At 44.8% G+C, this 15,706-nt stretch overlaps 1 protein-coding gene across 1 annotated transcript in view; it reads right to left on the reverse strand.

The window, feature by feature from the left end:
- Positions 1-15,706, reverse strand: part of p3h1 (prolyl 3-hydroxylase 1) — a 36,692-nt gene that overhangs the window by 7,367 nt on the left and 13,619 nt on the right. Inside the window, exons 8-12 of the mRNA XM_043675608.1 lie at positions 14,157-14,278; positions 8,329-8,456; positions 6,917-7,012; positions 4,168-4,318; positions 1,358-1,475 (exon numbers count right to left, since the gene is read on the reverse strand). Of these exons, the coding sequence (XP_043531543.1) occupies positions 1,358-1,475; positions 4,168-4,318; positions 6,917-7,012; positions 8,329-8,456; positions 14,157-14,278 (615 nt within the window). The remainder of the gene's footprint in view (positions 1-1,357; positions 1,476-4,167; positions 4,319-6,916; positions 7,013-8,328; positions 8,457-14,156; positions 14,279-15,706) is intronic.

The raw sequence follows: 15,706 nt of genomic DNA on the forward strand, positions 1-15,706 counted from the left end.
ATTGCATTCGCTTTCTTAATCACGGATTCAACCTGCATGTTTACCTTTAGAGAATCCTCGACTAGCACTCTCAGATCCCTTTGTACTTTGGCTTTACGAATTTTCTTACTGTTTAGAAAGTAGTCCATGCTTGTATTCTTTTTTCCAAAGTGCAAGACTTCGCATTTGCTCACATTGACTTCCATTAGCCATTTCCTGGACCACTCTCGCAAACTGTCTAGATCCTTCTGCAGCCTCCCCACTTCCTCAGTACTACCTGCCTGTCCACCTAACTTTGTATGATTTGTCTGATTAGCAAGAAAAACAAAACTTTTCACTGTATCTCAGTACATGTGACAATAATCAATCAAATCAAAAACCTGCCTCTATCTGTTACTGTGTCAGCAGACCCTTTTTGTACTCGTTGAAAACATATAAAGAACTAGCAGCTGAGTTAACTAAATTAATGAGCGAAAGTCCCTTAAAAGGGCATTTTAATGGGAATCAGATCTTCAAAGAAAATGTTAAAAAAAATTAAATTAAAATGTCATTCCCAGGGCTTATGATGCACTCGAGCCCCTGCCGTCACAGAAGGTCTCAAATATACCAGAGAATTTTTTTTTATATATATGTGCTGATATACTTAATCAATCAATATACCCACCTATTTATTTGCAATCTTAATAATACAATGAACATGATATTAACAAATAAGCCTGACCCTAAATCCCTCAGTCTCTCTCTTCCTCCTTTAAAGTGAAAAATCACACAACACCAGGTTATAGTCCAACAGATTTATTTGGAAGCACTAGCTTTCGAAGCGCTGCTCCTTCGTCAGGTAGCTAGCTGCTGAAGGAGCAGCGCTCTGAAAGCTTGTACATCTAATTAAACCTGTTGGACTATAACCTGGTGCTGTGTGATTTTTAACTTTGTCCACCCCAGTCCATTACCGTCACCTCCACATCATTTCCCCTTTAAGACACTTCATAGAATCTCTAAAAAGTAAAAGCAGGCCATTCGGCCCATTGAATGCACATCAACCCTCTGAAGAGCATCCATTCCAGACACTCACTTCCCTCTGTGTGAAAACAATTGCCCCTCTGGAACTTTTTGTGTCTCTCCCCTGTCACCTTAAATCTATGCCCCCTTGTTTTAGACTCCCCTACCCTGGGGAAAAGCTATTGGCTATCCACCTTATCCATGCCCCTCATGATTTTATAGACCCCTACAAGGTCACCCCTCAGTCTCCTATGCTCCAGGGGAAAAGGTCCCAGCCTATTCAGCCTCTCCTTATAATTCAAACCTTCTAGTCCAGGTAGCAACCTTGTAAATCTCCAAATTTACTTGCAGGAAAGACACAGACTTGGTTCATTTTTACCTGTAATCCCGCTCAGTGTAGGCAGGATGCTCTTTCCGACATTCCAAAGCTTCTGAGTTTAGTATGCAGTTGTCAACATGGACTGAGTGGCTCAGATCGTCACGATTGTCTTGGATTCCTGTCAGAGGGAAGGGGAAAACAAGGATTCAGAGTTAATGACCCATAGAAACCTGGATCTATGAACGATTTATTGGTGAGACCAGAAAACAAAGGGAATTCTGAAAATCTGTAACACACAGGAAAGAGCTGTAAATACAAGGCAAGTTCACCGCATCTGAAAGGGGAATTTCCGATGCACAGCGTTACAGGACAGTAACAGGCAAAGCAAGGTGCAAATTTGCCTTACTACTTCAAACAGAACACTGACCACAGATTGGAGAGTTACAAGTTCATTTAGACGAGGACTAAAATAATGTGTGCCATCATGGCTGGAATTCTGGGAAGAGCCATGGAAATTAGGGATGGGAGAGGGTGAGGAGCTTGGTGGTTTGCATATCAGGCACAGAAACCTGGGGCTGGGAACGGGGTCACTGGGCTCTGGTTGGGATGGGGTCACTGGACTCTGGTTGGGGTGGGATCACTGGGGGTCACTGGACTCTGGTTGGGGTGGGATCACTGGACTCTGGTTGGGGGTGGGGTCACTGGACTCTGGTTGGGGTGGGATCACTGGACTCTGGTTGGGGGTGGGGTCACTGGACTCTGGTTGGAGGTGGATCACTGGACTCTGGTTGGGGGTGGGGTCACTGTGCTCTGGTTAGGGATGGGGTCACTGGGCTCTGGTTGGTGGTGGAGTCGCTGTGCTCTGGTCAGGGACCCTGGTAAGGAGCAGCACCAGGGCCCATGATTTCAGTTCCTGTCCCTGGTGGAACTTTCCAGAATCATGCACAAATCCATTCGATAATGTGACGGTGAATGTTCAGGTCCTTCTGGATGGATGTGAATAACATTCTCGCCTGTTTATCTTTCTTACTTCTTCTTTCATATGCTAACAGAATTGCTGTGTATCTGCAGAATGTTCCACTTTATAACAATGTACCAACATTAACATCCAACATGATGCTTCATTCATCTTGACCCAATGGAAATATCTTGTCCAACAAGGTACAGGATGATGTAGTAACAGGAAGAGGCCATTGAACCCCTCAATCCTTCTCTGCTATTCACTAGGATCACATTTTATCAGTTTGATCAGCGGTATAACTTCATTTACTGCATTAGCTTCCCATTCTTTAACAGTCTTTACCACATAAAGATCCATTCACAGAGGAGATAGTGAGCACTGCAGATACTGGAGATCAGAGTCAAAAAGCACAGCCAGTCAGGCAGCATCCAAGGAGCAGGAAAGTCGACGTATTGAGCATAAGCTCTTCATCAGGAATGATTCATCATTCCTGACGAAGAGCTTATACTCGAAACGTTGACTCTCCGGCTGCTCAGATGCTGCCTGACCGGCTCTGCTTTTCCAGCACCACACTCTTTGACAAAAATTAATTCATCTCCATCAAGAAAGCCTCAGTTGTCCCAGCAGAGCGAAGGTCCAACTGGGTATCTCTAAGGAGAACTGTGGGGAAGTTGGACTGCAAGGTGCAGTCATTCTGTGTGCCTCCAATAGAAATATGAGGAGGTATCCTGGGGAGGTGATGGCCTGATGGTATTATTGCTGGTCTGTTAATCCAGACATACAAGTAATGTCCTGGGGATCTGAGTTCAAACCTCGTCAGGTAATGTCCTGGGGATCTAGGTTTCAATCCTGTTAGAGAATATCCTGGGAATCTGGGTCTGAATCCCCTCAGGTAATATCCTGGGGATCTGGGTTTCAATCCTGTCATGGCAAATGGTGGAACTTGAATTCAATAGAAATCTGGAATTGAGTGTTTGATGATAACTACGAATTGATTGTTGGAAAACCTCATTTAGTTCACCACTGCACTTTAGGGAAGGAAGCTGTCATCCTTACCTGGTCTGGCCAACATGTAACACCAGACCAACAGCAATGGGGTTGACTCTTAACTACTCTCTGGGCAATAGATACTTGCCCAGCCAGTGATGTCCTCAACTGATGAGTGAATTTTTAAAATATCCAGATGCTCTTACTTCCACGGCAGCTCCCTGCACTGTACACCCCTCCCTGTATCCAGCCTCACATTTTTTTTTTAACCTGAGAGGGTACTGAGTAGACCGGCATTTATTGCCCAGAGGGCAGTTAAATGTCAACCATGTTGCTGTGATCTTTACAATTAGACTCCCTACAGTGTGGAAACAGGCCCTTCAGCCCAATAGGTCCACACTGACCCTCCGGAGATTAAACCACCCAGACCCATTCCCCTTACTCTATATTTACCCCTGAGTAATGCACCTAACATACACATTCACTGAACACTATGGGCAAGTTAGCATGGCCAATTCACCATACCTGCACATCCTTGTATTGTGGGAGGAAATCAGAACACCTGGAGGAAAGCCAAGCAGACATAGGGAGAATGTGCAAACTCCACACAGACAGTCACCCAAGGTTGGGATCAAACCCAGGTCCCTGGTGCTGTGAGGCAGCAGTGCTAACCACTGAGCCACCGTGCCACTCACATGTAGGCCAGACCAGGTAAGGATGGTAGATTTCCTTCTCTAAACAGGCATTAGCAAACCAGATGGGTTTTTAAATAATTTTTTTATTGCTCGCAATTCTTTGCATGCACCTACCTGAAGCAGATTAGATACCCTCTGGCCAAACATAAATAATGACAAACCTCAAATAAGTCCAGAGCGAGTGCAAAGACACGTTACCACCGCAAAGCTGAGACAAAGTCCATCACCTTCCACTGCAGTCCGACAGACGAGGTGTGTATAGGAGAAGTAGAGGGGGTTTTCCAGTCGGAAGTAAGATTCGATGATCCTGCGGGCTTTTTCACTGACGTCGTAAAACAGCTTTGACGCTTTCAGTGAGATCCTGCCTTGCTGACTGAGCTGTCAGAGAACACATAGTTGTGAATAAAGGAGAAAACCGAAGAAGAGAATTGGTGTACAGCAGCAACAGCAGCATTCATCCTCAATGAGTACTATTGCAAAAATCAATAATGAAGTGACTTGGAACGCCAGAACATGCAGGTATTACATGTTTCGGGATGACTGATATGGCAACAAATAACTGGGTAAAAGACATAAATTTATTAATTTAAGTTTATTCCCCTTATCGTTCAATTTTTTTTTTCTCTCTAAATGCTGCTATATTGCCCCATGCTTTCAATTCACTGTTTGGAATACATGTTTCCAGAATAACAATAAGAGGGATTGTGGGACTCAGTGTTCATGTAATATTGGGTTAAAACTGGAGGGATCTGTTGGAATCATGAAGTTTTTATTATTTTTTTCTTGAAGCAGTTTAAATGTTAGGGTCAATGAAACAATAGTTACTTAACATACTGGCTTATTTACAGGATTGACATGGTGGCTTAGTGGTTAGCACTGCTGCCTTACAGCACCAGGGACTTGGGTTCGATTCCAGCCTCTTGCGACTGTCTGTGTGGCATTTGCACATTCTTCCCATGACTATATGTGGGCTTTTCCTCCAGGTGCTGTGGTTTCCTCCCACAGTCTAAAGATGTGTGGGTTAGGTGAATTGGCTGTGTTAAACTGTCCATAATGTGCTGGCTGGGCGGATTAGCCATTGGAAATACAGGGATAGGGAGTGTCGGTTGGGTGAGATGTTTTTTGGAGGGTTAGTATGGACCAGATGCTTCACCAGTGTACGAAGTTAAAAATCACACAACACCAGGTTATCGTACAAACACGCTTCCAATATAACCTGGTGTTGTGTGATTTTTAACTTTGTATGCCCCAGTCCAACACCGGCATCTCCACATCATGACTACTATTCACCAGTGTAGAGATTCTATTCTATGTGTGACTGCATTTCACGTTTGTTTTTAACCTGAATGACATGATCTCATAGTGTGACGTTTCTTTCATCTTTTGCAAGACAGGTTTGTGAGCATGGGCAGTGTGAAGAGACTAAGAGCAAAGTGTCACTGCAGGTTCATTGTCCCACTTTTCCAGTTCCAGCATGCAGAAGGCTAGAGTCTTGAGATCATCGTGGTTATGCAATCTAGTTATGAACCATGCCATTTGTTGTAAACACAAATTAGAAATGATGGGGGAGAAGCCAAATTGTCACACTTGGTGGCACCGAAATTTGGACAATCATTACCTTCAAATCAATTGGGCCACTTATTGCCTGAAATGGTAGAAGTAAACAGCGGTACAGTACTGACAAATAACTGGACAGATCATTAACATAAAAGCAAAGTCCTGCAGATGCCAGCAATCTGAAATGAAAGCAGACGTGGAAGGAGAAGTTTGAGCCTTTTTTCAGAACTTCAAAGAGGAATTGTAATCAACTAAAAATATTCACTCAGTTTCTCTCGCCACATACAGTCAGATCGGCTGAGTTCCTCCAGCACTTTCTGCCTTTATCTTGGAAAGAACATTGGCTGGTCTGACAGTGAAGATGAATGGACAAGGGCTGTGGGTACTTGAAAGGCTTAAAACTGAAAGCTGAAATATCAATGCAGCAGAAAACAGCAGGAGCTTTCAGCACAAGGACAGACAAAAGGAATGTTTGACAGGGTATCAGATGGAATTAAAGGGAGCACAGCTCTGTGACGAGGGCAGAAGGGAAAGATAAGAGAGAAAGATTTTAAAAAGACATGAGGGGCAACTTTTTTACACAGACAGTGAACCACCAGAGGATGTAGGGGAGGCTGATACCACATTTCCAGGCATCTGGATGGGTATATGAATGGGAAGGGTTTAGAGGGATATGGGCCATAGAGCTGGCAAATGGGACTAGATTTATCTAGGATATCTGGTTGGCATGCATGAGTTGGACCACAGGGTCTGTTTCTGTGCTGTACATCTCTATGATGCGAAGTGTTGAATACGGTACACTTACAACATCGGTGGATAAGGGGTGACTTTATAGAGGTTATAAAATCATGAAGGGCTTTGCTAGGATGAATAGTCAAGTCCAAAACTAGAGGGCATAGGTTCAAGGTGAGAGGGGAAAGATCTAAAAGGGACCTAAGGGGCAACATTTTCAAGCGGAGACCGGCGCATGTATGGAACGAGCTGCCAGAGGAACTGGTGGAGACTGGTACATTTACAACATTTAAAAGGCATCTGGATGGGTATATAAATAGGAAGGGTTGAGAGAGAGATACGGGCCAAATGCTGGCAAATGGAACTAGATTAATGTAGGATATCTGGTCAGCATGGACGAGTTGGACCAAAGGGTTTGTTTCCGTGCTGTACATCTCTATGACTCTGAAGACATTTGGATATGTTCATGAATAGGAAATGTTTGGAGAGATATGGACCAAGTGCAGGCAGGTGGGACTAGTTTAGTTTGGGATTATGGTCGACATGGACTGGTTGGACCGAAGGGTCTGTTTCCGTGCTGGATGACTCTATGATTTTATAAGACTGCACCCAGGGACGTGTATAGTGCTAGGGGGCCTGTGAGTGAGGTTATGTCAATTCACCTCATAACTGTTCCGAATCATTCACCTTTAGTGCTTTGAGTACCGTCACTCCCTGGAATCGCTCATTTGGTGTATGAGGAGAAGGTTTCCCTTGATAACCATCACCCATTGATGCAGCAGCCTAGAAACGATCGGGAGGTGAAGGATATAAAATTAGTCACAGCAGATAAGTTCTGCAAGCTCCTCTCTGCTGAGAAGATCATTATTCCATCAACAAGTTAAATTACCACTTAAACTTTAAATAAATGTCATTGGAAGGTTGGCACTTCTGTTCCAGAAAAGTTTCTCTGATCAGATTCCCATCAACACTGCTTCATTGTTTGAATTTGCATCCTCACTATACCTCGCCCATCTCCCACTCAGACATTTCACATCTGCAACCAATTTGTAACCTCTGGTACATTTCCCATGAAGGATCTCCTATGACAATTGAAACATTTCCTCTTCATGGCAGCCTCTGCCTCCCTGCCGTTGGGATCAGCACCAATTTTATTATTCTTAGAATGGAGCCAGTTGCTTCATTTCAGTCAGCTGGTCAGATAGGGAGCTGTCACTCCTGGCCTGGGTTAGACAGGGAGCTGGGTCAGGTAGGGAAATGGGTCAGATCTGGGCTGAGTCAGATAGGGAACTGGGTCAGGTAGGGGCTGGGTTAGATAGGGGCTAGGTTAGGTAGGGAGCTGGGTGAGGTAGGGAGCTGGGTTAGATAGGGAGCTGGCTGAGGTAGGGGCTGGGTTAGGGAGGGAGCTGAGTGAGGTAGGGGCTGGGTTAGGAAGATACTGGGTCAGGTAGAAACTGGGTTAGATAGGGAGCTGAGTGTGGTAGGGGCTGGGTTAGATAGGGAGCTGGCTGAGGTAGGGGCTGGGTTAGGTAGGGGCTGGGTTAGGTAGGGGTTGGAATAGATAGGGAGCTGGGTCAGGTCAGGGCAGAGTTAGGTAGGGCCTGGGTTAGGTAGGGGCTGCGTTAGGTAGGGAGCCATCACTTCTGGCCTGGGTCAGATAGGGAACTGCTATAGGTAGGGAGTAGAATCCCCTGGGGTGGAAGAGGCCAAGATGTCAATCCTTACTAGGACAGGTTGGGAGCCTCCCATTATGGGGTTGGCCTGAAGAGGAGACTCACAGTCCTGAGACTGGATCGGATGAGCATGATAGTTTGGAAACATTTGTTCTGTCGAAAGAGCCTGGAAACGACTGGAATTTCTGTCCAGATTAATTCCGGTTTCATATGCAATAGACAAACCTTTCAGACTGTCCCCAGTTGAGCATGGACACCCATCTTGCTGCTTGTATTGATAGATGGGCACTCTGCCCATTAATCTGCTGTAGCCAGACCAGAAGCCATTCCATCTTCCTTCATTTCAAAATGCTCAAATAATTCCAGCCCATTCACCTAAACACATGGCACCAAACAGACAGGATGAATGTGGCTGGTGGTACTCACATTGGAGAGATAACGCAGCTCCTCACACTCCTTGCCTGTGATCACACTGTCAAGCACCACCCTCTGAGTTCCATTCAAAAGTTTTGCGTTCATTGTAACCTTGACATCATTATAGAGCAAGGGGCCTCCTGGAGCAGGACAAAGGAGATTTGCAATATTTAGACAGTGTGTGCCTGGGAAGGATTGCTGAGTCAGGTATAAGAAAAATTGCAGGAACTACTACTGAGAACAAGGCTGTGTTTTGGTGACCTGCAGCCCTGAGAGGCGGCACTGAAAAGACAATTTGGTATTGGTTCAATCATATTCCATGCAGCAGCGGATCTGATTCTATCTTCTCCGAGCTCACAAACTACGTAGAATCCCAACAGTGTGGAAGCAGGCTTTCAGCCCATTGAGTCCACACCGACCCTCCAAACAGCACCCCACCCAGACTCAACCCCTACCCTATCCCTGTAATGCTGTATTTCCCATGGCTAATCCACCTAGCCTGCATTTGGGTCATAGAATTGGACAGCATGGAAACAGACCCTTCGGTCCAACCCGTCCATGCCGACCAGATAGCCCAACCCAATCTGGTCCCACCTGCCAGCACCCGGCGGGCAATTTAGTATGGCCAATCCACCTAACCTGCACATCTTTGGACTGTAGGAAAAAAAACATACAGACACAGAGAAAATGTGCAAACTCCACACAGCTAGTCACCCGAGGCTAGAATTGAACCTGGGTCCCTAGTGCCATGAGGCAGCAGTGCTAACCACTGAGCCTCCACGTTGTCCCTACAAGGACTGTTGTTTCCAAAACCTTTCTTCCGAAGGTCAATCCCACAACGGAAATAACTGCCAAAGAGAATAACAACAGCTTGAGGACTCCAAATCTTCAAGAGCCATCTCTCAATTATTTCCACGTGAAAGCTTTCATTATCAGAACTAGCACCTCAGCACGTCATGCTTGGTTTAGCTAGAACTGCTGTTAGTCTGTGACATGGTAATGATTAAAACAGAAGCAAAACAAAGTGACATGAGCAACATATTAAAGCCCAACTTGATCCTGTTTTCTGGTTGGTACTGGTTAAAACAGCAGCCCCCAGACATAGTAGGAAGGTTTGCTCTAAATGCTCATAAAGTCTTTCACATTAGGACTGATTTCATGAACCACTCCTCCCCAAACTGCATGAATCAGAGATAACAGAGAGAAAGAAAGCTTATTTATTTGGCATCTCTCATGGGCTCAGAATGACCAACTGCACTGTCTTAAAAATATATTCACTGGATGTGCATGTTGCTGATTTAGTCAGATGTAGTTGTGCTTGAGAATATGGCAGGGAACTGCCTTTTTGCTGCAGTCCATGTGCTGAAGATGAACCTACAATGCTATTAGGGAGGGGGTTCTGGGATTTTAACCCAGCAATTCTGAAAGACCAGTGATCTATTTCCAAGACTGGGTGTTGACTGGTTTGGAGGTGAATTGCAGGTATTCCCATGTATCCACTGCAGTTCATGGCCCAGGAAGGCTGATGTGCACTAATGTAGGAAAGTAGAGAAACAGGACAGGAAAGCAAGCTTCTACAAGCAGTAACAAGATAACTTATCAAGTAACTCACGAGATAACACTGGTTGAGGATAATTATTGGTCAGGTGCTCTAGGGGAATCTTCATTCTTCAAATTAGCCAGAGAGTGGAAACAGACCCCTCAGTCCAATCAGTCCATGCCGATCATAATCCCAAACTAAACTAGTCCCATCTGCCTGTGCTTGGCCCATTTACTCCAAGCATTTCTTATTCATGTACATATCCAAACATCTTTTAAATGTTATAACTGTACCCGCATCCATCACTTCCTCTGGACAGTCATTCCACACACGAACCACTCTCTGTGTAAAAAACTTGCCCCTCAAGTCCTTTTTAAAACTTCTTCCTCTCACCTTAAAAATATGCCCACTATTTCTGAGCTCCCCCATCCAAGGGAAAAGGCCATTGCTAGTCGCCTTATCTATGCCCCTCATGACTTTATAAACCTCTATAAGGCCACTCCTCAACTTCCTATGCTCCAGTGAAAAAGGTCCCAGCCTTTCCCATCTATTTTTATAACTCGAACCATCCATTCCCAGCAACATTCTGGTAAATATTTTCTGAGCCCTCTCCAGTTTAATAATATCGTTCCTGCAGCAGGGTAACCAGAACTGTACACGATACTTCAGAAGACACCTTCCTCCACATCCTATACAACCTCAACATGACTTTCCAACTCCTATATTCAAAGGTCTGAGCATTGAAGGCAAGCATGCCAGCTGCCATCTTAATCACCCTGTCTACATGTGATGCAAACTTCGAAGAATTATGTACCTGAACATTTAGGTGTCTTGGAGTTTTTTTACATCCCTTTTTAGGACGTAGATGTGGCCTGGGTTTGATATCTCCAGTGAAAGTTGACACTTCAGACTATGCAGCACTCCCCGCAGCACTGCTCATTAGTGTCAGATTAGGAATGTATGCTCAAGGCTCAGGGAGGGCTTTGAACCTGTGAGCCTTCTGACTCAAAGGCAAGAGCACTACCAACGCAAAGATAGGATTGTTGAAAGAAAGACTTATTTTGTTGATCTTTTCATTCCCACATTGGGAAAATTCATGAGAATAACCAATTCAAAGGAAAAACAACCTTTTAAATCTATATGAGAATATGGCCAACATAAAAAGCCCAGGATACTGCAAAAGCAATGTGCCCTGATAACACTCTAGCAACATATAGGATTAGTTGAGTCCCTAACAAAGCTGTTCCAGCAGAGCTATAACACTATCTGACATCTATGCGACAAAGTGGAAAATTGCCCTGTCCACAAAAATTCAATCTGGCCAATTACTCCCCCATCAGTCTACTCTCGATTATCAGTGAAGTGACAGAAGGGTGATCAAAGGGACGACCAAGTACCACTTGCACAGGAAGAAGCTGCTCACTGACGCCCAGTTTGGATGTCACCAGAGCCATTCGGCTCCTGACCTCATGAAGGAATGTTCACAAAGAGACAAAAACGTTGACGTCCAGAGGGACAACAAAGCAACAAGTGACCAAGTGTAGCATCAAAGAGCCCACACAAATCTGGAGTTAATGGGAATCAAAGAGAAAACTCTCTATTGGACTGAGTTACACCTGGCACAAAAAAGGATGATATTGATTCCTGAAGGTCCGGGCCATCTCAGCAGGAGTTCACAAGGGTAATGTTCTCGGCTGCTTCATCAGTGATCTTCCTTCCAAGTTTAGGTCAGCAGCCTTGTGAGGATATTCGCTGATGATGACACAACATTTAGCACGATTCACAACTCTTTGTGTTTTGAAGCTGTCCATGTAAAGGTACAGCAAGGCTGGACAATATCCAAGCCTTGGCTTGATAAGTAACATGTAATATTTGCACAGCACAAAGAGTTAGACAATGAGAGAATCTAACCATTGTCCCTTGACATTCAGTGGTATGACTTCACTCATTCGTGCACTATCAACATTTTGGGGTCTATCTTTGATCAGAAACTGAACTGGACTACCTATATAAACATTGTGGTTTCAAGAACAGGTCAGAGGCTAGGAACCCAGCAGCAGGTAACCTACCTCCTGACTCTCAAAACCTGTCCACCATTTACAAGACACCAGTCAGGAGTGTGATGGAATACTCCCCACTTGCCTGGATGGATTCAGTTCCAACAACACTCAAGAAGCTTGATACCATTCAGGACAAAGCAGCCTGCTTGATTGGCACCATATCCACTCGGAGTCATTCACTCCACCACGTACACTCAGTAGCAATAGTGTGTATTATCTGCAAGATTGTCTGCAGAATTCTTTTAGATCTTTAGATAGCATCTTCCAAGCTCATAATCACTTCATGACCACTGCCAACTTGTTGGGCAAGGCAACAGAGATGTGCGAACACCACTACCTGCAAGTTCCACTCCAAACTGCACACCATCCTGAGATGTAGAAATATATTGCTGTCCTTCAGCATCATTGTGTCAAAATGCTGCACCTCCTTCCCAAACAGCACTGCGAGTCCAACAATGGCAAATACACCGCAGTCATTTGAGAATGCAGCTCGCCACCTTATTCTCAAGGGCAACATGGGATGGGCAAGAATTGTTGTTCAAGCCAGTGAAATCTGCATCCCATGATACATTTCTAATAAAGTGGAGGTAGAGGTGTTGCCAGAGAGAATGCACCAGGTAGATGATTGCTGACAGTTAACTGTGAATGTTTGTTTAAACTTTGAACCAGGCAAATTTCTCAAAGCATCGCACTGAGAAATGAACCAGAGAATGGCTGTCACTTACTTTGTTGAGTTGAAACAGGAACAATATGTGTACATACCCTTCCGGTCCACATTGGGTAGGGTCCCATCTGTGGATTCTATTCAAACAATAGTCCCACACTGCAAACCTAACTGACAATTTTAAATTGGTTGTCGGCATAATTCCTAACACACTCTGGATTATTTAGCAAATGCTGTCCAATCCAATCCTCAGGCTCTGTGCTATCAAATGACCTTTTAGCTCAACACTGCTGTAATATTTTAGTGACAATTCTCAGATCCATGAGCCTGGGCATCATGGCTCATTGTTGGAAGCACAGGACTACAAAATTACCTTTTGGCCAGACCGCAAGCAATGTTTTTTTCTAAGCTGCATGATAGCTCAGAGGGTCTGTTCATGCCGTTTGACATGCAGATGCATTCAGAGCACACTGACCTTCTGTGCTGGAAATTGCAATTGCTCAGAGGTCTGTACAGCAGCAGAAATAATTAGAGGCAACACAGATGACGAGTGCATACACATGAACTCTAGATGACCACAGAACTAGACTTTGATGCGGTGCCCCAATAGTCCCTACATTGCTGACTTTTCTCCAGTATCACATGTGAAGAAGGACCATTTGAGAGGAGGCCTGAGAGCTAGAGCAGAGAGGCAACAGCCAAGTGGTATTATCGCTAGACTATTAATCCAGAAGCTAAGCCTCATATTGTGGGAACCTGGGTTCAAATCCCTCTAGGGTGGAATTTGAATTCATTTTTTTAAAAATCTGGAATTTAGAATCTAATGATGACCATGAATGCATTGTCAATTGGTGCAAAAATCCATCTGGTTCATTAATGTCCTTTCAGGGAGGAAATCTGATGTCTTTACCTGGTCTGGCCGACATGTGACTCCAGATCCACAGCAATGTAATTGACTCCTAACTGCATCTTGGCAATTGGGGATTGGCAATAAATCCTGGCCCATCCAAAGCCATCCACATCCCATGAGTAAATAAAAAAAATAGTTGCTGGAATCTATGGATCTATGTGTTAACCAAAATCAGGATCCTGAGAGAGGAAATACAGGGAGGCAACAGGTCTTTTTAAGGGAAATGGAGGTTGGGGTGGGGAGCAGAAGGCTGGGAGAGGAAACCTTTATTTGGTAGAATTATAATATTTAAACAATTTTTACCTCATTGTTTTTACCTATAATATTTAAAAGGCAACTGAATGAGTATATGAAGGGTCTGAAAGGATATGAGCTAAATGCTGGCAAATGGGACTAGATTAATATAGGATACCTGTTCAGCATAGATGAGTTGGACAAAAAGGGTTTGTTTCCATGCCCTATAAGGCTCTGGAAATGGTTCTGATGTGAGAGAAAGTTTAATTAGTAGAGCACCACAATGAAGCAAGATAATGAGCAATGGGCATGCTGGCAATTCCGTCCTCCTCAAGAGGAATCTTCTCTCTCTGGAGTTGGACAGATAAGGCCCAGTTCTTACTGGCACTGACCATGCCTTGACACTAAGCCGGATCAACACGGTGCTCTTACCTTCTCTCACCATCTTCACAATCTCAGACGATTCCTTGGTTTTCTCATCAACCAGATGCTCAATCTCTTTCATCAGGTTTCCGATTTCTTTGCTGATCCGAGCTGCAGTCTCTCGTTCCACCCTGTTTCCAAAGTTGGATTTTTTTTAACTAAAGAATTGTGAGAAAACACTTTTTTTCAAAGATCTTCGAACTGCCCTCTTTCCCTCTTTCCCCTTCTGGAGGCAGTGATTCATGTTGCAGTAACTCTGGCTCCCATGTTCAAGGTGAAAAGTTGATCTTTTGAGATTGAGCTGTGGACACTGTCATTGGGCCGAGAACTTTTCTGACCAAACCTCCATCCATTAACATTTTCTGGGAATGACTGAAGAACAGGCTGCTTTTTAAACCCCAATTTGTAGCCCAGGGACTGGAAAGTCTTACCATCTGTCAAGATAGCATCAGCTACCCCACCTTAGGCTCTGTGGCCTGAAAGTAGGACCTTCCTTTGTGTGTGCTACCAAGAAATCAGGACAAAGGACAAGGGCAGTGGCACCATTGGAGTAACATCTGCCTCTGAACCAGATCCCAATAGATTCCACTACCCAGATGGTAAGCTGCTCAGAATTATATGCAGATGCAGATGTTTGTCATTTTAGGCCATTCTGGAAGCAACAGTTGGCTGGTCAGGCCCCTAGACAAATAAACCTTAACTATTCAAAGCTCTCTAGTCGCTCTTTGTTCTACTTTGGCAGCAGGGTGGCTCAGTGGTTAGCACTGCTGTCTCACAGCGCCAGGTACCCGGGTTCGATTGTCTGCGACTGTCTGTGTGGAGTTTGCACACTCTCCCTGTGTGGGTTTCCTCCAGGGGCTCTGGTTTCCTCCCACAATCCAAAGATGTGCTGGTCAGGTGAATTGGCCATGCTAAATTGCCCATAGTTCTAAGTGCATTATTCAGGTGTAAGTATAGGGTAGGGGAATGGGTCTGGGTGGGTTACTCTTCACAGGGTTGGTGTGGACTTGTTGGGCTGAAGGGCCTGTCTCCACATTGGAGGGAACCTACTTCTTTTTGTGGTCAGTGTAGAAGGAGTCTCTCCAAGAATTTTTACTCTACTATTAGGGAGTTAGGATGGAAGCTGCAAAGCAGGACGAACAGAGTAGAGTTCTCTCGTTTACTACCGGTGTCACGAGATAGCGAGGCGAGGAACAGGGAGGGGGCGCAGCTTAATACGTGGCTGCGCAGCTGGTGTAAGAGGGAGGGCTTCAGATATGTAGATAATTGGGATGCCTTCTGGGGAAGGTGGGACCTGTACAAGAAGGATGGGTTGCATCTGAACTGGAAGGGGACCAATGTCCTGGGTGGAAGATTTGCTCGAGTAGTTCAGAGGGTTTAAACTAGTGTGGCAGGGGGGTGGGAACCTGAGCTGTATACCGGAGGTGAGAGCTGATGCAGATGAGGCAATAGCAAGAGGTAGACCAGCTAGTGGGAAGGATTTTCCTGGGAAGGAACCAAGGGATCAGTTAAAGTGTGTTTGCTTTAACGCAAGGAGTATCAGGAATAAAAGTGACGAA

This window comes from Chiloscyllium plagiosum, chromosome 34 (assembly GCF_004010195.1).
Source record: "Chiloscyllium plagiosum isolate BGI_BamShark_2017 chromosome 34, ASM401019v2, whole genome shotgun sequence".
Taxonomy (NCBI): domain Eukaryota; kingdom Metazoa; phylum Chordata; class Chondrichthyes; order Orectolobiformes; family Hemiscylliidae; genus Chiloscyllium; species Chiloscyllium plagiosum.